Source organism: Neolamprologus brichardi, chromosome 3, assembly GCF_056152115.1.
Source record: "Neolamprologus brichardi isolate AB-2024 chromosome 3, ASM5615211v1, whole genome shotgun sequence".
Classification (NCBI taxonomy): domain Eukaryota; kingdom Metazoa; phylum Chordata; class Actinopteri; order Cichliformes; family Cichlidae; genus Neolamprologus; species Neolamprologus brichardi.
The window spans coordinates 12,452,687-12,470,619 of record NC_142106.1 but is presented as its reverse complement, the minus strand read 5'-3'; the positions used below and the strand labels follow the sequence as shown (position 1 = coordinate 12,470,619).

General features: G+C 39.8%; 2 protein-coding genes across 2 annotated transcripts in view; both read left to right on the top strand.

The window, feature by feature from the left end:
* LOC102782894 (Fc receptor-like protein 5) overlaps positions 1-553 on the top strand; it is a 52,882-nt gene extending 52,329 nt beyond the window's left edge. The window contains exons 7-8 of the mRNA XM_087838803.1: positions 177-269; positions 354-553. Of these exons, the coding sequence (XP_087694929.1) occupies positions 177-269; positions 354-457 (197 nt within the window). The 3' untranslated portion in view covers positions 458-553. The remainder of the gene's footprint in view (positions 1-176; positions 270-353) is intronic.
* Positions 1-17,933, top strand: part of LOC148103525 (cell adhesion molecule CEACAM1-like) — a 207,349-nt gene that overhangs the window by 179,963 nt on the left and 9,453 nt on the right. The gene's annotated exons all lie outside the window — the stretch shown is intronic.

Below are 17,933 nucleotides of genomic sequence, written 5' to 3'. Positions count from 1 at the left end.
ATGTTTCCAGGTCTGATGAAGGCCTCTACAAGTGTGACATCAGCGGTCATGGAGAGTCTCCATCCAGCTGGATCACTGTCACAGGTGAGGAGCTTCACTCTGATTTCACCTCTTATTTCATCCACATATTCACTGAACAGGTGGGGTTCTCTCTGCAGGTAGACCTACAACCAGAGTAGTGATCAGGCTGGTCTGTCACCTGGTGGTGTTCTGTCCATACTTCATCTCCACTTTCATCGTGGTGTCTCTATATCGAGGCAGAGCCAAAGGTAACACCCTGAGTCTCCTCGATAATTTATCATTATCATTTATCATTGCTTTTGTATTATTTCTCTGATGACCTCATGTTACAGAAAATGACCCCACTATCCCCGTGGCAACAGCAACCCATGCTGAGCAGAGATTGTGTGAGGAATATGACGATATTGGGGCGGTGACCACTGAGCATCAGTTCTAAGCTCATGCTCCATCTGATGTTCACTGTGACTGAATTACATGTGATATCATAACAACAGCTTTGCTCATGTGAACTTTATGAATAAAGGTTTTCCTTGTTGACATCCTGATGTTGCTTTTTCACATTTTTGTAGTTTTTAAGTTTATGTTAGTGTCAGTGAGAGGGAAGATATGCAGGCTTGATCTAGAACAGTATAAGTACATGTAAGCAGTTAACATGACATTCGTGTCTTTAGACTGTGGTAGTAAACCCACACAGGCTCCTGTCTGCTGCCTCGTATGTATGTTTTTCTATGTTAGCCGTCTGTTGTGTGGTTACTCTCAGCTGCAGTACTCGACTTTCAGATCTGTGTTTCTGATCTGGTCGCATTTCCCCACACAACCATGTATAGAGTTTACAGAGAATGGTCTGAAAAGAGAAACCCGATGTTGAACTGTGTTCCAGCTCTGAAGGTGATGACAGTCTGCTTCTCCTCTATGTTTTATTTACTTCAACTGAATCAATGAAAACAACCTGAATCACAGACACAGTCCTCAGACAAGGATGGAGACCAAAGTTGAACAAGTTTATCTTTTGGATCAGAGATGAGTTTGTCTGAGGTAGAAATGATCAAATAATGAAGGAATAAATGTTCTAAGGTTCCTGTTGAACATGCGATTTCATACTCACCGCCCGTTCTTGTTTCCCTGTGTTTACTATATCTTTAAACTGACCTCATGATGTTTTAGCACTCTTTACTTTTCACTGACTCTCAGCTCCCAGGAGTTCCTCGAAATGTTTGTTATTAACAGTTTTCAGGTGTGAAGTCACAAGCTTTCTTTCTCAATTTTTTTTAAAAAGAAAAAAAATGTGTTTAGGTATTTTTCCCCCTTTTTTTAAATCACAGTTTGCTGCATTAGAATCATTTTATGCAATGTTCTGGTTTGATCTCAAGGTGGCAGTGTTGTTTTACTGCTGTGATAACTGTGTTAAAATGTTAAACTACTACAGTGAAGTAATGACATCTGTGGTTTTTATTATGATCACAGTTATCAAACCTTTTTTTAAGAAGCTTTTCCTAAAGAAGATTTTACAACTTATTTCATCCACATATTCACCTGAACTGGAAGATTATCTCTGCAGATGGATATACCCCTCCTTTGCCCCCTTACCTCCTCCTCCCCCTTGTAATCAGATTGATCTCTCACCTGGTGGTGCTCTATCCATACTTCATCTCCACTTTTCTTATGGTGTCTTTATATTGACGCAGAGCCAAAGGTCTGAGGATCCCCAATTATTGATCAAGCTCAATTACTTTTAAAGACAATTGATGGATGTATTCCCTCCTGTGCATTGACAGGACATATTTAGATATATCCAGGACTGAACAAGAAGCTTATCAGTTCAAAGTTTATGAAATATAGAAATAATCTGGTGCTTCTGAGAAACTGACTCATCCAAACTACAAAGGCTGGACTGTCTATGAGTCAATTACAGACATCCATCCATCCATCCATTCGCTTCCGCTTATCCTTTTCAGGGTCGCGGGGGGCGCTGGAGCCTATCCCAGCTGTCATAGGGCGAGAGGCGGGGTACACCCTGGACAGGTCGCCAGTCTGTCGTAGGGCCAACACACAGAGACAGACAACCATTCGCACTTACATTCATTCGCACATTCACACCTAGTGACAATTTGGGTTATCCAATTAACCTATCCCCACAATTACAGACATATTAGAGTTAATGTGATTGCGAGTTTATGCTGTTTTTAAGTTTCACTTTCAAAGCTCTCTGGGCTTATTAATCACAAAACAGAAATGGCTGTTCTTTTTAGAAGGGCAACCTCACAGTGTTGACCTTTGACCTCCATAGAGCCACAATGCTCCAGCTGTTTCATTTGTTTGAACTTATCCACATTTGTCCTCCTGCAGATTTACCCCACAACAATTCTACAGTAAAGCTTAAGTTAATCCATTTTTGACACACTCGGTGATCTTTGTCACTGTGGATGCTGATTTCTCCTCAGTTCTTCCTTTATTAGTGGATAGATTAGAGTTATCAGGAAAAGGTGTTAAAAGGAGTTAAACTTTAATGCTCAACTTATAACACTTCATGCCCTCAAATGTGTTACTGTCATTGCACTAGCATTTATATCCATAGTGTTTCCTGACGCTACAATGAAACTTGAAAATACAATTTTAAACTTGATGTTATATTTTCAGCATTTCTGCTGCCAGCTGTAATAAATATACAGTCATCAAATAAAAATCATGATGACATGATTTTAATAATGTTTTTATGGTTTTAATTCCATTTCTGAGAACTCAAATAAGCAACAAACACTTTTCACTTTAATCTTTTTACCAAATCAAAGATTAACCATAATCAAAACAATTATTTCCTGTAACATGTCTTTCAATTCATTCAAGAGAAAAAGAATAGTAGCAGTGTGTGAATAGTAAATACAGTTCATGTCTAGTTCACCACCTGAGACCAGTTTGTCTCAGGAGAACCTACCAGGAGCTGAAGCCTCCAGATAACTCAGCTCCCAGGAACATCTGAGTTCACAAATCCCTCCACCACATTAAGGTGGCAGTTGAGAGACAGGGTCACTTTATTGGTGCAGACCTTGGTAACAAAGATGAAAAAGAAACAAATATGTTTTAGTTAATCACAGTATTTCATGGCACATCTTACGTTTGCCATATTTGTCCACACTTCCTTGCAAAAACACTCCAAATACATTAGATTCCAAGGATGTCTCTTGTGCACAGCCCTCCTCACGTCACCCCACAGGATTTGGTTTGCCTACTTTGCTACATGCTGTGTTGCTGTTCTGTGTATTGTGATGAACTGTTTGGCTGTTTATATGACTCTGTTTAATAAACTCTGTTTCAAGAATTCTTTTCCAGAGGATCTTTTTGAGTGATTTGATTTTAAGTGGATCTAAAATGTGTATCTCCACATCACTGGCTGGATAAGGTTATCATGTTGGCTTCAAAATTTGCAACCCGACACCATATATACGGAGAATTGGGAAACCAACAGATAAAACACTGAGTCCAGCTTCTTCCTGTTTCTTTGAATCAACTCTAAGTGCTCCTGGTTGACCTGCAGATAAGAAACAGGTGTGAGGTGTCAGATAGGTAATGAGTACAGAACAGAACAGGATCTAGAGCGGGGTTCACGTGATTGGTGCAGACATGTTGACCAGACCAAACTACTGGTTTTTATATTATATAGAAACAGGACTGGTCACCAGGAGCACCGGAACCTTTGTAATCTGAGGATGATTTGGATCATTCAATCTGAGTTTTTTATCAGTTTAAAGACTGTCCACAAGCACAACTCTCTCATTGGCCTCTTCTTAATTAATTTGCAGTGAATTCTCTTCATTGTGATATGTTGAATATTGTGACAGTCCTAAGCAGCAGGAAGGACAAGAACACAGAGGCTTGGGATGTTGAACTGACCTGAATAATTGTCCCAGTTCACCCGAGCAGAATTCATTGCTGCTTACCAGGTGATTACTTCAAGACAAACTGGTTGTCATCTTCTTCACTAGGATGAGCTGGGATGATGATCCTGTTTTTTAGGCATCAGAAGAGTAATAACAAGAACAATTAATCCGACTGCAGAAAATCCCAGAGATATCAGCAATCCATTCTGTCCGACACTGTATCCAGCCTCTTCCTTCTTCCCTCCATCCTCTGTGTGTCCTCCTGTCTGACCTGCAGGTGAGAAACAGGTGTGAGGTGTCAGCTGTCAGGTAGGTGATGAGTGAAGAACAGAACAGAATCCATTTGCTCTTCAAACTGCTGTCAGACATTATCTACTGCACTCTGGTCACTCACCTAGTAGTCTAACCTTCAGCCTGATTTCATGCTTGATCTCAGAGGTTTCTTGCCTTCTGTCTTCCACGATGATACAACACTCGTAGGTTCCAGTGTCATTAATGGTGGTGTTGCTCAGGATGATGGACATATCCATATTTTTCATCTGTGGATCTCTCAGCTTCACTCGACCCCTAAAAATCGGATCCTGGAAGTTTTTATGTGGGAGATCATCTCGGTAGAAGAAGACGTATCCATCTGATAGCAGATCAGGTCTTTTCCACGCCAGCAGGATGAGTTTGCCATTTTCTGGACCCTGACACTCCAGCTCAACATTCCTGTAAGGCTCCACATCTATCTCTTGTAGACCTGAACAAAAGATCAGATTATGTTAAGTTATTTGGGATTTACACTTTTTTCTAGTCAAAAGCAAATCAGACCAAGCATGCGCTCATGAGGAAAATCCACATTATTTTATTGTGGTGTGAAAATCTAAGTACACAGTTACTGCCTTCATGGGAATTCTGAGGATGCATGTAAGTACCAATCATGTGCTGTTAGTTAAATTGACTTCATTAACCAATAGATTTTGTCAGTTTGCTGTTTTTTGGGGGTGTCTGCTAACACAATGTCACAATCTTCCTCAGCAAATTCACCCAAAGTTCAGACAGTGCAAATAGGAGTGAACCAAACTTTGTCCACAATTATGTGAGAGACTGATGACTTCACCCAGAAAAGGATAACTTAACTTATTGCAGCTAAAGGCAGTTCGCCAAGCTACTGAAACATTTTTACATGACTGCAAAGAGGCCTGTGAAAACTCAATTTTTACACATTTTTAAACCTGCACAGTTTGAAACTGCACATTTCAACCCTCATTTCTCCAAGACTTTAGTCTGTATTAGATCTTCTTTACAACACAGAGAGACTTTCTACAAGAATGAAGCACAAAGGACTGATATCATCCTTGTACCCTGCTGATAACCTGCCATAGCAACTATCAGTGAGTATTTATCTTTCTCTTTTTTGTTTAAGTTAAGAAAGAATATCATTGTTTTATTTGTGATAAAGGGCTATTTAATCAACCTGATACCACCTACCTCAAAATACCTTGCTTACCTCAGTTAATTCACGTAGTAATATTTATATGTATATATATATATATATATATATATATATATATATATATATATATGTTTTTAATGTTTATAAACTTTCCTTTGAAACTGCCATCGACTCAAATGACTACTTGGGATGACTTTCAGTTATAACTATATTATGTAACATCATTGGAGAGGGACTTGCTATTGTTTCACTTTCTCTGGCTGTTTCTGAACTGAAGCTGAGTCAGTGTCCTTTTTAAAATTTGATAGATTTAGTGTCACATGTGCCACTGGCTCACTGTCTGTCCAGCTGCTGAACCGTGTTAGCTATGCTCTGCTCATTTCTCTTTTAAAATGACTTTGTGTTAGCTGAATTCCTTCAGTTTCTTGTTTACCACAAATTGTTCAGGCAATTCAGTGGCATTAACCATTTTAATCTTTGAACTGCAAAGAAAATCATTCCCAGGCTTGTTATCACACATCCAGCCATTGGCAGGAATTTGAAGAGGAAAAACAACACAAGCAACATGCTGACTCATCTATGCATGTTGGAGCAGGTTAAAGGTTTGAGTGGTTTGGCTGTCTACTCTATAACATAGTAGAAATGGTACTCAGCTTTTCTTTTTTCTTTTCTTTTTTGTGATTTTTGTGATTTGAACAACAGACAAAAAATCAATTGTACGAAATAATATTTACAAACCAAATGTCATTTAAACACATGGACACGGTTTCAAACATGACCCACTTGTCATAGTGATGTTTTTTGCTTGTTTTTTTTTTTTTTTGGGGTTAAAAAGAGACTTTTAAAAAAGTCTTTGTTCACTCCCCTACAGACTGCAGTGTGTTGCGATGCAAAATCAGAAACAAAAACACGACTTTGACAGAATTGCTATCACACACTCGAAGGAGTGTCGTAGTCTGAACGAAACAGAGAAGTTTTAGTGAACAGCTCTGAGAATATGGGAGGAGGAAAATAGGGTGAGAGTGAGTCTGTTTAAACACAGTGAAATGTCTCTCCCGTGATAACAATGCATCCACATTGACATTAAAGACATGAATGGAAGAGCTTGTGAGTTTTGAGGGGTGATAAGCTAAAGTACTTTATAGTGAGCACTCAAGTACTGTTATGCCTTTCGTTCTTTTCATTATTAAAACACAGCTTTCACACTTGGTACAAAATATTCTGTTTTCAGTTCCAATGAAATGATTCTTTAACACGATTCAGTCAGCTGAATCTATTAAGTAATGTTATAGACCTACTGATGTAACAGTTGTGATGAACAAAAAACCCTTTTGTGTTATTTTCTGTGTTGTTTCTATTAACTGGTGGTAGGTATATGTGTGTGTGTGTGTATATATATATATATATATATATATATATATATATATATATATATATATATATATATATATATATATATATACAGTAGGGGTGCAACAATACACAAAATTCACGGTTCGATTCGATTCGATTCGATACTTTGGTGTCACGGTTCGATATTTTTTCGATACAAAAAAATGTTCATGCCTTTTTAATTTATCCTTTATAAAAATTATGAATTTATATTTTAACGCAAAAGTACAGTTTTTAAATTTAATGTTGCTGAAACAACAAAATAAAAAAAAAAATCTGTCTGATCGAGAAATCACTCATCTTTGGAAAAGAGAGTTTATTACAGAGAAATGGCTCTTTCCAAAATAAAAGCTAAACTATACGCTTCTTCTGGGCTATATTCTCAGCAGTATATTAAACATATCAGGTCCCCATAAGGAGAATCATGTGCTAACGGCTGTCTAAATGACTCGGGTAAAGTTTGTAGCATGCGTGCTTGTTGTTTTTGTCTGCTTCCACTTGTCTTTGCACTAGGATGATGCCGGTTAAATGTGCAGTCATATTCGTTGTGTTCCCACTAGTGCTGTCAGCGTTAATCTCGTTAAAATAACATTAACGCCATAACGCGGCAAATCTCCGTTAACAAGTTACCGCGGATAGCCCCGTGCGTGGGCCTGGTCGGCGTCAACACGTTAACAAGCTAACTGCGCAAACGCACTAGTTCCCGCCAATTGAGCATTGCGTGGCACATCCGACATACTGTTTTACTTTTGTCCATGATGCGCTTACCATCAGGGTCATACGTCACATGAAAACCAAGATAGTTCCAAACGCCAGAATGAGGGTGGAGGAGGTTCAATTTGCCATGTTGCAATGAGCTTAGCTTCTGTCTCGCTAGCTTGTGCTGCGCTCAGTGAATCTGCACTCGACAGTGCAGCCTAGGCTGAGTAGTTGAACGCAGATCCACTGAGCGCTCAACACAGACAGCATCGTCAGAAGAAAAGTTGATCAAATAAATTAAAAATTTTGTATTGTTCGATACATATGCGTACCGAACCGAAAGCACTGTATCGAACAGTTCAATATCGATACGAGTATTGTTGCACCCCTACTATATATATAGATATATCTATATCTATATATCTATATAGATATAGATATATAGATATATATGTATGTATGTGTGTGTGTATATATAGAGAGAGTGTAGAGTCTGCAAGAAAAGAATATCACATAAATTAAATTTAAATAGTTAATTGTTGAATTGTAAATAGTTGCAATACATTTTATGTGGGGTGAATAAATAAAAGCATATTTATATAATAAACATGTTGCAGTAAGTATAGGGCTGCTCAGCATGGTTTGGAAAAATAAATTATAAGTATTCCAAGACCCAACTGAAGTGTATTTTATTGGTGTTAGTTTGTGCTACATGGACATTTGAACTTCAGCTTTTTAATTAATTTAAAAGAGAATGTGTTCATGACATAAATAAAAATTGATTTTCTCTGTAGCACTTCATGGATTTCATGTGCAACACCCTATTGTTGTTTATACAAAGCATAAAGGTAAAACAAAATATATATAGTGTTATCTTCATTTTAGAAGTCAAAACATTTTTGCGGCTCCCAGTGTTTTCTTTTCAGTAGAAACCCGCTCTTTGAGTGTTAAAGGTTGCTGACCCCTGATCTTGGGCCATGTCCACACTAATACGTTTTTGTTTGAAAACGCATCTTTTTCTTTCCATTTTGGCCTTCTGTCCACACTGAGACTGTGTTTTTGTTCAAGAAAAACTGAACTTTTTGAAAACTCCAAAGTGGATAAATTTGAAAACACCATTTGAAAGTTGGACTGTGAAAACGGAGGCTTTAGAAAACGATATCGCATTTTAGTCACATGATGCAATCATGTGATCAACTCAACTAAGATGGCAGAAGGCATTGTACAGCAGTTGTTTTGTTTGCTCTCAATTTTGACGGCCCTGTTAAAGATTAATATCAACTCCACGTCATTGTCAGTCCATTTAAAAAACTCTGTGGTTTTCCTTGACATTTTACGGTGATGTTTCAAAGAGCAGGAAAGTAAATAAATGGCAGACAGAAATCTTAAGCATTTCATTGTGGATGAACCTCTTCGGAAACAAATCGAAAACGATAGTGTGGACGCGGAGCGTTTTTAGATGAAAACACCATTTTCAAATTTATCTCCCTCTCCTAGGGAGACTTGGGTTCACTGCCTTCATGTTTATTGCCACTTCTTTTTGATCAGCTGCTGTTTAAGTGAAGAACGTTTTGAGTGGCTTAGTTAAGTCTTTTCAGATTTTTTTTTTTTTTTTTTTTGGGGGGGGGGGGGGGGGGGGTTGTCTCCACAAACAAAACAAGAGAAAAGGATGATGTCACCTCTTCTTCTTCCTGTGTGGTTCTGTGGGTTTCCAAAAGAGCGCTGAGGAAAAATAGTAAAATGTGTCTGGAGTTGGGATCATTCAGCATTGCCTTATTTTCACAAAATTATTAAGTTAAGTCGTAAGTGGGTTCTTCATGTCTCAGTGTCATCTGCATATTAGAAAACAAGTACAAGTGTAATTGTCACGGCGAGTGAGAAGAGCCGTGTGGAAAAATAAAGGAGGATCCAATTGCAGGCAGTCGTGAAGCTGTCAAGGTGGTTTATTCAACACAAAGTACAGGGAAAAAATGGCAAACAAAGATTAAACTAAACTATACTGGGCACAACTAAACTACTGAATATGAACAAGAACACGAACATGAAGGAGGGTGAGCAGACGACAGTTGACAGCAGGGAGAACACACGGATGAAACATGGAAGATACAAAGACAGACCAGCGACTACAACAACAGAAGACACGACTTAAATACACTCAGAGAACACAGGGAGATTACACACAGGTGGGGAACACAACTGGAAGTAATAAGGGCTAACAAGACAGGGGGAGAAGTAAAACTGAACACGCTGACATCACACATGAACATGACCCTTCAAAGTAAAACAGGAAACAAGACACTTCACTAAGACACGGACTAGACAGAAAGACGGACTTGACACTGAACAAAAACCTACCATAATAATAATAATAATAATGATAATAATAATAATAATAATAATAATCACAGTATCACAAAGTAATCCGAATATAAATCATAATCCCAAGAAATACCAAAAACATAAGCACTAATCCCTAAACAAGAATAACTGAAACATAGATTATCATAATAATTCATAAAGCATCAGAGAAAGAAAACAAGAAAACAATCCATCATTCAAAAATAAACCAAAACATACGAACTCAAAATACTGGGTCGAAACGACCCAGAACCATGACAGTAATAGAATTGAATGAATTTGTAGTTATTTTAAGCTGATCAGGTGAAGTAAACCTCAGTTGATCAGCTCAGCCTCTCCTTTATCAACAGGATGGTTCATATCATGTGTTTATACTCTGCTTCATGAATAATGTGCATGTTTCAAGTTATATGGGGAAATAAAAGGATGTCATAAATTTTAATGACTGAAAATGTTCTCTTTGCAATGTTCTCCATGTGTTATTTAGTAGCCAAACAGGAATTTGTTGTTTCATTCTACAAATGTAGACAATCCCAGTCTCACTACTTTCACAGATTTTATTCCAAGCAGCTCGGTCATTTGTTTGGATACATGCGGTTCTTCAGTTCTGTCAAACCATGGAGCATGTTGACGGTCCATGTGGGTCTGTCTCTGTTGCCATTCATTCAGAGTGTGATTTGAAGCTGGAATATCTTGTTTCACCCTGATTAATTCTCATCTCTGACTCTTGGAATGACCATAGCTCGCAAACTGGATTTAATGTTTTGCTTAAAATGGCCACAAATCTGCCAATAAAGTCCCCAGAAAAGTGATGAAGTCAGGGCGATTGTGGCTCAAGAGTTGGGCGTTCGTCTTGTAATCGGAAGGTTGCTGGTTCGAGCCCCCGGCTCCGATAGTCTCGGTCGTTGTGTCCTTGGGCAAGACACTTCACCTGTTGCCTACTGGTGGCGCCAGTGTCCGGCAGCCTCACCTCTGTCAGTGCGCCCCAGGGTGGCTGTGGCTACACTGTAGCTTGCCATCACCAGTGTGTGAATGGGTGGATGATTGTGTATAGTGTAAAGCGCTTTGGGGTCCTTAGGACCAAGTAAAGCGCTATACAAATACAGACCATTTACTTGTATAAAACTGCAAGTCTGGCCATAGTAACAGGTGGGTGATGGTTCTTTGGCTGTCATCCACCAGTCACAAATGATTCAATTTTGACAACGTGTTATTGCAGTTAACTTATTCATCAACTCAGAAACAAATTTTCACGTTAAAACATTGTAATAATAAAATGTCAGAATTGCAGTGGAATGGTACACACACACACACACAAAAAAAAAAAAAACATTGCTAAGGTAAAATATTCTAAAAATCACGTGAATTTAACTTGAGGACAAGGAAACATAGAATTTTGAAATTAATGCCATAGCTGTATGTATTAGGAGGTTCAGGGGTAGGCCAACATTATTTTTGTCCCAGTCTTGAAAATCTGACAGATATTCTTTAGAGTAGCCTTTCTTCGCTTATGTCCCCCCCCCCCCCCCCCCCCCCCCAAAAAAAAAAAAAAAAAAAAAAAAAGCTAACTTGTCTTCATTATTTTTCTACCAATCTTTGAGAAAAAGCCTCCCAGAGAAAACAGTGTGTCTAAGGTATAGACATGAGTCAGGCCTAGACTCTTAAGACACTCAAGTTCATTTAGAATATCAAAGGAAGGATGGCTGGTGAGTTGGTGGCACATCAGAGGATCTCTAGAGCGGATAACAGCCACTGATTGCCTTGAATGGAAAATAAAAGGCAAAAAATACACCAGTGGAACCATGAAGTAGACTAGACTCTCTTCCACTTTTACCTTCCCACCTGTATCTCTGGCTTTGTCCACTTTCTTTATGGCCTCTGTAATGTTTACCTTGAATGACACCAACACTGTGAATCTGGCTATTAAGTGTTTGTCATGCCTGGTGAGTGAATCACTGTTGTCTTTGTTGGTGTGCTGTGTTAAGAACCTGTGAGTGACTTCGAGTTGGTCACAGTGAAGCTGAACAGACTTGAGTGCATTTTGCAAATCTTCTAGAGCTCGATTGATGCAGTCTGGACTCTGACTCCTGTTGTGCTGCTTCAAAGATGTAAGAGCACGGTTGTAATATGCAATAGCTCCCCAACAGTGATCCTTCTGAATGGCTTTAGTGTACATGTTGATGCTCTCTTTAAACTTCCCCTTTTCACGCAGGTCATTACCAAAGCTAATGTAGTGGTAGAGGTTTGATGATGGTGATTCTCTCTGTCTGAGTTTCTGCCTTGCTGTGTCCAGATCTGTTTTCAGTCTACTTTTTAACTCTTCAGTGGAATCTTCTGCATTAAAACTCATTAGTAGCCACACACCCCAAAACTCATTCAGAGCAGACAAATCTGATGTTTCTGGCTTGTTATTGCTGCTTGTGTACAGATCATCCACTACATCCAGATAATCATTGAAGAGTTCTTCCTTCTTCTTCATGTCTGGGATCTGAAACTCCAAGTAGCTTGATAGCTCATCAGCCACTGAGCGGTCTCTGACCTGTTTAATTATCTTTACTTCCTGCTGTGATGCTCCAGTCAAAATACCCTTCAGTGTTGAAGTCATTTCTGCAGATCCTTCATTATGGTTGCTTTGTTGATATGACCTTAACTGCATCACAAACAGAAGTTGTTTAAGTGGAGTCACATCTGTTAGATTTCTGAATAAAGAAAGAAGTTTCACTCTTAAAACCATTAATTGGAGCAACTCTGAAAGATGACTCAAACAGACAATGAGCTGAGCAGACCCTGGAGATCCTTGTCTAGCAGTGCGGCCGAAAGCCTGCGTCTCTACACGAGCATTCTTGGGCAGGAAGGTCTGCACAACAAGCAAACCTCCAGCTTCCTTTACTGTGTCAGAAACCTGAAGGTCTGTTCCACGGCCAGCAAGGTTTGTTGCTATGATTACTTCTCCTGCTTCAAGCTCCTTGGATATGATCACACTGTTGTCCATGTTGTTGTTTATATAAAGATTTTTGTTCTGGACTCTGTCTCCTAGATTGTGATGAATCATTTTTGCTCGTCTGATGGTTTCACAGATTATGAGCACAGCTCTAGGATCCCTGTATGATGTAGGACTGGTTTGTGCAATGACAGCATCACAGATTTTTTCAGTCCAGTCTTCTTCGTCCCTGAGAACCACACCTTCAACCTCAAACAGCTTTCTACGTTTGAATGAAGGTATCTGACAGGTTTTGATACCATCATAGATTTTTTGTAAAGTCTCAATCTCCTCTTTTTGGCCAAGAGTTCCAGACATCCCATAGATCTGACCTCCAAACTGGTTTTTGTACTTTTGAAGCAAGCCCACATTAGACATGTAGTTTGTGATGGCTGTCATGTCAGTCATCTTTGACTCATGTTTCATTTCAATAAACTGTTGCAGTCCATCAGTCCACTTCATGTAGTTTTCAACAACCCCTGTGCAACTGTAGTCCACAGGCACGATTCCATGTTTCTCCATCACATATTCATGGTCCTCTGTCATGACTTGAGCTTTAAATGCATTTTCAATCCAGACTTTTAGTTTAGATTTGACCAGCTCTGAGAAGAAGCCTGGGATGTAGCAGCTGCTTTTAGCTTGGTTAAGTTCACATGGTGTAAAATAAATTGATCTCGTTACTTCCTCTTCTACGGCTCTCACCACACTTTCGTGATCAGAGTACATGTACTGACAGAAGCCACCATCAAGTAAAAGCAGTGACACTCTTCTGCTTTCCACATTTTCACTCTGCTGCTCTTTCTTGAGTTCCTCTATTTCATTGTTATTTATGAGGTGGAGGGCAAACTGGCAAGATGGGAATTTCCTTTCCACCGTTTTAAAGAACTCAGACAGCTCGTTAGCAGTAACACTTTTAGTTATTTCATTTAAGAGGCTCGGGTTCTTTCTCAGGTCCTTGACTGATCCCTTTAACAGTATACCTGTGTCCTCTGCTGTCTGACGAATAATGAACTCATCACTATCTTTTTCCATCATGTTCTCTAACACGTGATAAAAAGGAAATTTTGGCCCTACAGTCGCATCTGTGCCAGTTTTCTTGTACTGCTTGACAGTGGCCCATATACATGCCAAGAGTGGGTTGAGATGCTGTAAAGCAGGCATGTCACTGCCTATATAGACTACATGATGACCCTTGTCTAGCATCAGGGAATCCACTTCATCCACTACTGCACACTGGAATTTCCTCTGCCCTAATATGTCCAACCTCTGGAAGTGGTGCCGAAGCCAGTCACCAGCAAAGTTTTCTGCAGTGCCATAAACAACTTGACACTCATAGCACTTTTTCAGTTCTACATCAGGCCTGTTGCAGTTATAATCAGCAGTGATATTCAACTCTTTATAAAATCCTTCCCATTCTTTAAAATCTCTCTCTGCAAGAACTGATGAACTCGACATGATGTCGACGTTTTCTTTTTTCAGAGCTCGAAAAGCTGCAAACATGGCCACTATGCAAGACTTCCCCTCTCCTGTGCCAACCTGAATCAATCGCCCTGTTTCTGAAAGAGCCATCAGACACCAGCTCACCATCTGTGTCAGTCGTGGCCGAAATGGCTTTCTTGTATTTTTAGTTTTTGTTATACTTACTGCCAAACAGAGAATCTTTAAGATGTCTTTCAAATGACTATTTGGTGAGCTGTCATTACAAAAATTAAGCATGATTTTAGGTCCTGAAACAACAGTTGATTTTTTTTCCATTTGCAAAAGCAGATTTTTTAAGATTGATTTCAGTTCACTCTTCTTTAAGCTGTAAGTTTTAATATCACAGTCTTGATGAACTGTTGATACAATATCTCTGACATCATCTAAAATCTTTACATCGACCTGGTTCAACTTTTCTTGGCGGATTTCATCAATGATTTCCTCCAAGGTCTTCTCTCTGTCATTGGCTAAATATTCCTTCAAGGTTTCATCTGTTACAGTGTTGTCTCTGAGTAGTTCCAGAAGTGTTTTTCCATCTTCATCCTTCCAGTCAGAAGTAATAAAGTAAATCTCTATGCAGTGCAACATTTTTATCATCCATGTGAGGAAATGGGAGTTGTTATTTGTTGTTGATTCAAATCGCTTCAAAAGAGCATCAAACAAGTCAGTGACATCCTTTGGGCTCCATTTGATATTTGTAACCAGTCCTTTCAGCTTCTTGAGGAGAATTTCTTTATCATCATCCATTTTCTTAATCAGATAAGAAAAATCTGTTCAAAGCAGATTTAAACATTATTTAGAGATTGGTTCTTTGAGTAAGACACAATTTATAAAGATTTCCAAGCAAGCTGCATTTTTTCTCTCGACTGTATTGTTACACTGACAAACACCATCTAACGATATTTGAAAATTGCTTTGTTTCAGTTTCGCTTTTACTAACCTTCTACAGGCACCACTACAAGGGGATTCCCTGCAATGCCTTTACTGTATCTTACTTTTCTTACTTTAAATGAATTTCAATATTCTGCTTAAAATAGAGTAAAAATATTTTTATATTCTTTCTTTGAAGTAAGGCACAATTTATACAAATTTTCAAGCACATTGCATTACACAGTGCACACTACACTACTCAGTAGAAGTTCTTCATCACCATCCATTTTTAAAGGTGTTTGAAAAAGACACTGGTCAAAACAGAGGTAAAATATGTTGAGATTGTTACTTTGAAAATAAAAATACATTGTTTACAAATTTCCAAGCAACCTGCATCTATTCTCTCCACTGTATTACACTGAGAATCACGATCCAACACACACACAAAGTCAGTGTAAAAAAATCAAACATGTACAGATAATATGTTGTGGTGACCCTTTATGACAAGGAAGGAGCAGAAAATATGTTCTTTTACTTATATTTAATGCAGTTTTATTTAAATCTAATACTGACCTGTTGAGATGATGAGAAAAATTGCAGATGATGTATGTTTGTCAAGATGCCTCAGGGGATCTGCTGTCTCTATTTTGGTTCTGTGTTTTTATTTCGCGTCTTTAGTTTCTCTTTCACAAACCCTGCCCTGGCACTGTCACAAGGGAATTTCCTGCCAAGCCTACCCTTATGATTTTCATTTATTGTAATTTGAGACACTTTCTTTGAAGAAGTTATAAAGTGTACTTCTAAAGAGCAAAACAGTGACTGTTCCAACAAGGAATAATTTGATTAATAGTTTTATAATCATTTTAATCAGTTGTCAAGTCAGCCTAAAACTTTCCACTTCACCTTTACTGGATTCACTGCTTGATGCTCAGAAGGGCAGGACTTGAAAGTCAAAAGCAAAACATGTGGGTGTGTCCTGTTTCACTGGAGTCATGGCATGTCTTGGCAAACATCTTTGTCATGGAAAGAATTTGATAGGCATCATTGGTTTTAATCTAGTTTTTCTTTCGTTTCTCTGACAATCATTCAGTTTCTTGGTAACAAAGTATCTGTCACGGTTTGCAAGGCAAGCCATGTGGGAATTATTAAAGGACCCAAGATGCAGGCACTGCTGATGTGAGTGAGTTTTATTGAGGAGGATGACATACAACAAAACATGATGGTGGCGAGAACAGAACTGACAAAAACTCGAAACTCATGTCTAAAGAAACAAAACAGGAGTCCCAAAGGTCCCAAAACAAAACACGAGAGTCCAAAACCAAAAGGTCATGAAAGAAAATGGAGCCAAGGAACAGTTCACAAATAGTTCAGGAGGTCGGCCAGGGGGCCGATACTACAGGAGTCCGAAAAAGTTCAGTTCAGGAGGCCGACCCGGAGGTAAACAGTACAGGTGTTCAGAATGCAGCGGAGGTGATGCAGGCGAAGCAGATCCGGAGGCCAGCAACGCAGTTAAGGAGGCCATCCACAACGGTGATGATGTCCGGCCAGTGGCCCAGAAAGTGGCCAGCGATGTTGCAGTGGCGGACATAGGAGAGCTGGGCGTGCTGGACATGGATGTGCCGTTCGAGCAGGTTGTGGACCAGACCATGCAGGGGCCTGTCCTTCCATGATGGTTCCTTGTCTCCCTCCTCTTTCTTGGGTTTCTGCTGCCTGAGGTATTCACTGGGCACTCGGTCAGTTGGGGCCATCTTCCCAATGTATTCTTGGATGTTCTTTGTCTCGTCCTGGACTGTGTTGCTGACACTGACCAGTCCCCGGCCCCCTTCCTTCCACTTAGCGTACAGCCTCAGGGTGCTGGACTTGGGGTGAAACTCTCCATGCATAGTAAGGAGCTTTCTTGTCTTTATGTCAGTGGCTTCTATCTCCTCCTTTGGCCAACTTATTATATCAGCTGGGTACCTGATCACGGGCAGGGCGTAGGTGTTGATAGCCCAGATCTTGTTCTTACCGTTCAGCTGACTCCTCAGGACTTGCCTGACCCTCTGCAGGTACTTGGTGGTTGCAGCTTTCCTAGCTGCCTCGTCATGGTTCCCATTCGCCTGTGGGATCCCCAGGTACTTGTAACTGTCCTCTATGTCTGCAATGTTGCCTTCTGGTAGCTCGATCCCCTCAGTTCTGACTACCTTCCCTCTCTTTGTTATCTTCCGACTACACTTCTCCAGCCCGAATGACATCACAACGTCATTGCTGTATATCCTGGTAGTGTGGATTAGTGAATCGATGTCTCGTTCACTCTTGGCATACAGCTTGATGTCATCCATGTACAGGAGGTGGCTGACAACTGCTCCGTTCTGTAGTCGGTATCCGTAGCCAGTCTTGTTACTGATCACACTGAGGGGGTTCAGGCCTATGCAGAACAGCAGTGGGGACAGAGCATCTCCTTGGTAGATCCCGCACTTGATGGTGACTTGTGCTATGGGATGGATTTGGCCTCTAGTGTTGTACGCCACATCCCCATTGAGTTCCTGATGAAGGCTCTTAGGGTCCTGTTGATCTTGTACACTTCTAGGCATTCCAGTATCCAGCTGTGGGGCACTGAGTCATAGGCCTTCTTGTAATCAATCCAGGCAGTGCACAGGTTGGTCAGCCTGGTCTTGCAGTCTCGGCTGACTGTTCTGTCTACCAGTAGCTGGTGTTTTGCGCCTCTGGTATTCTTGCCAATCCCTTTCTGTGCCCCGCTCATGTATTGACACATGTACCTGTTCATCTTAGCCGATATGATGCCTGACAGGAGTTTCCATGTAGTACTGAGGCAGGTTAT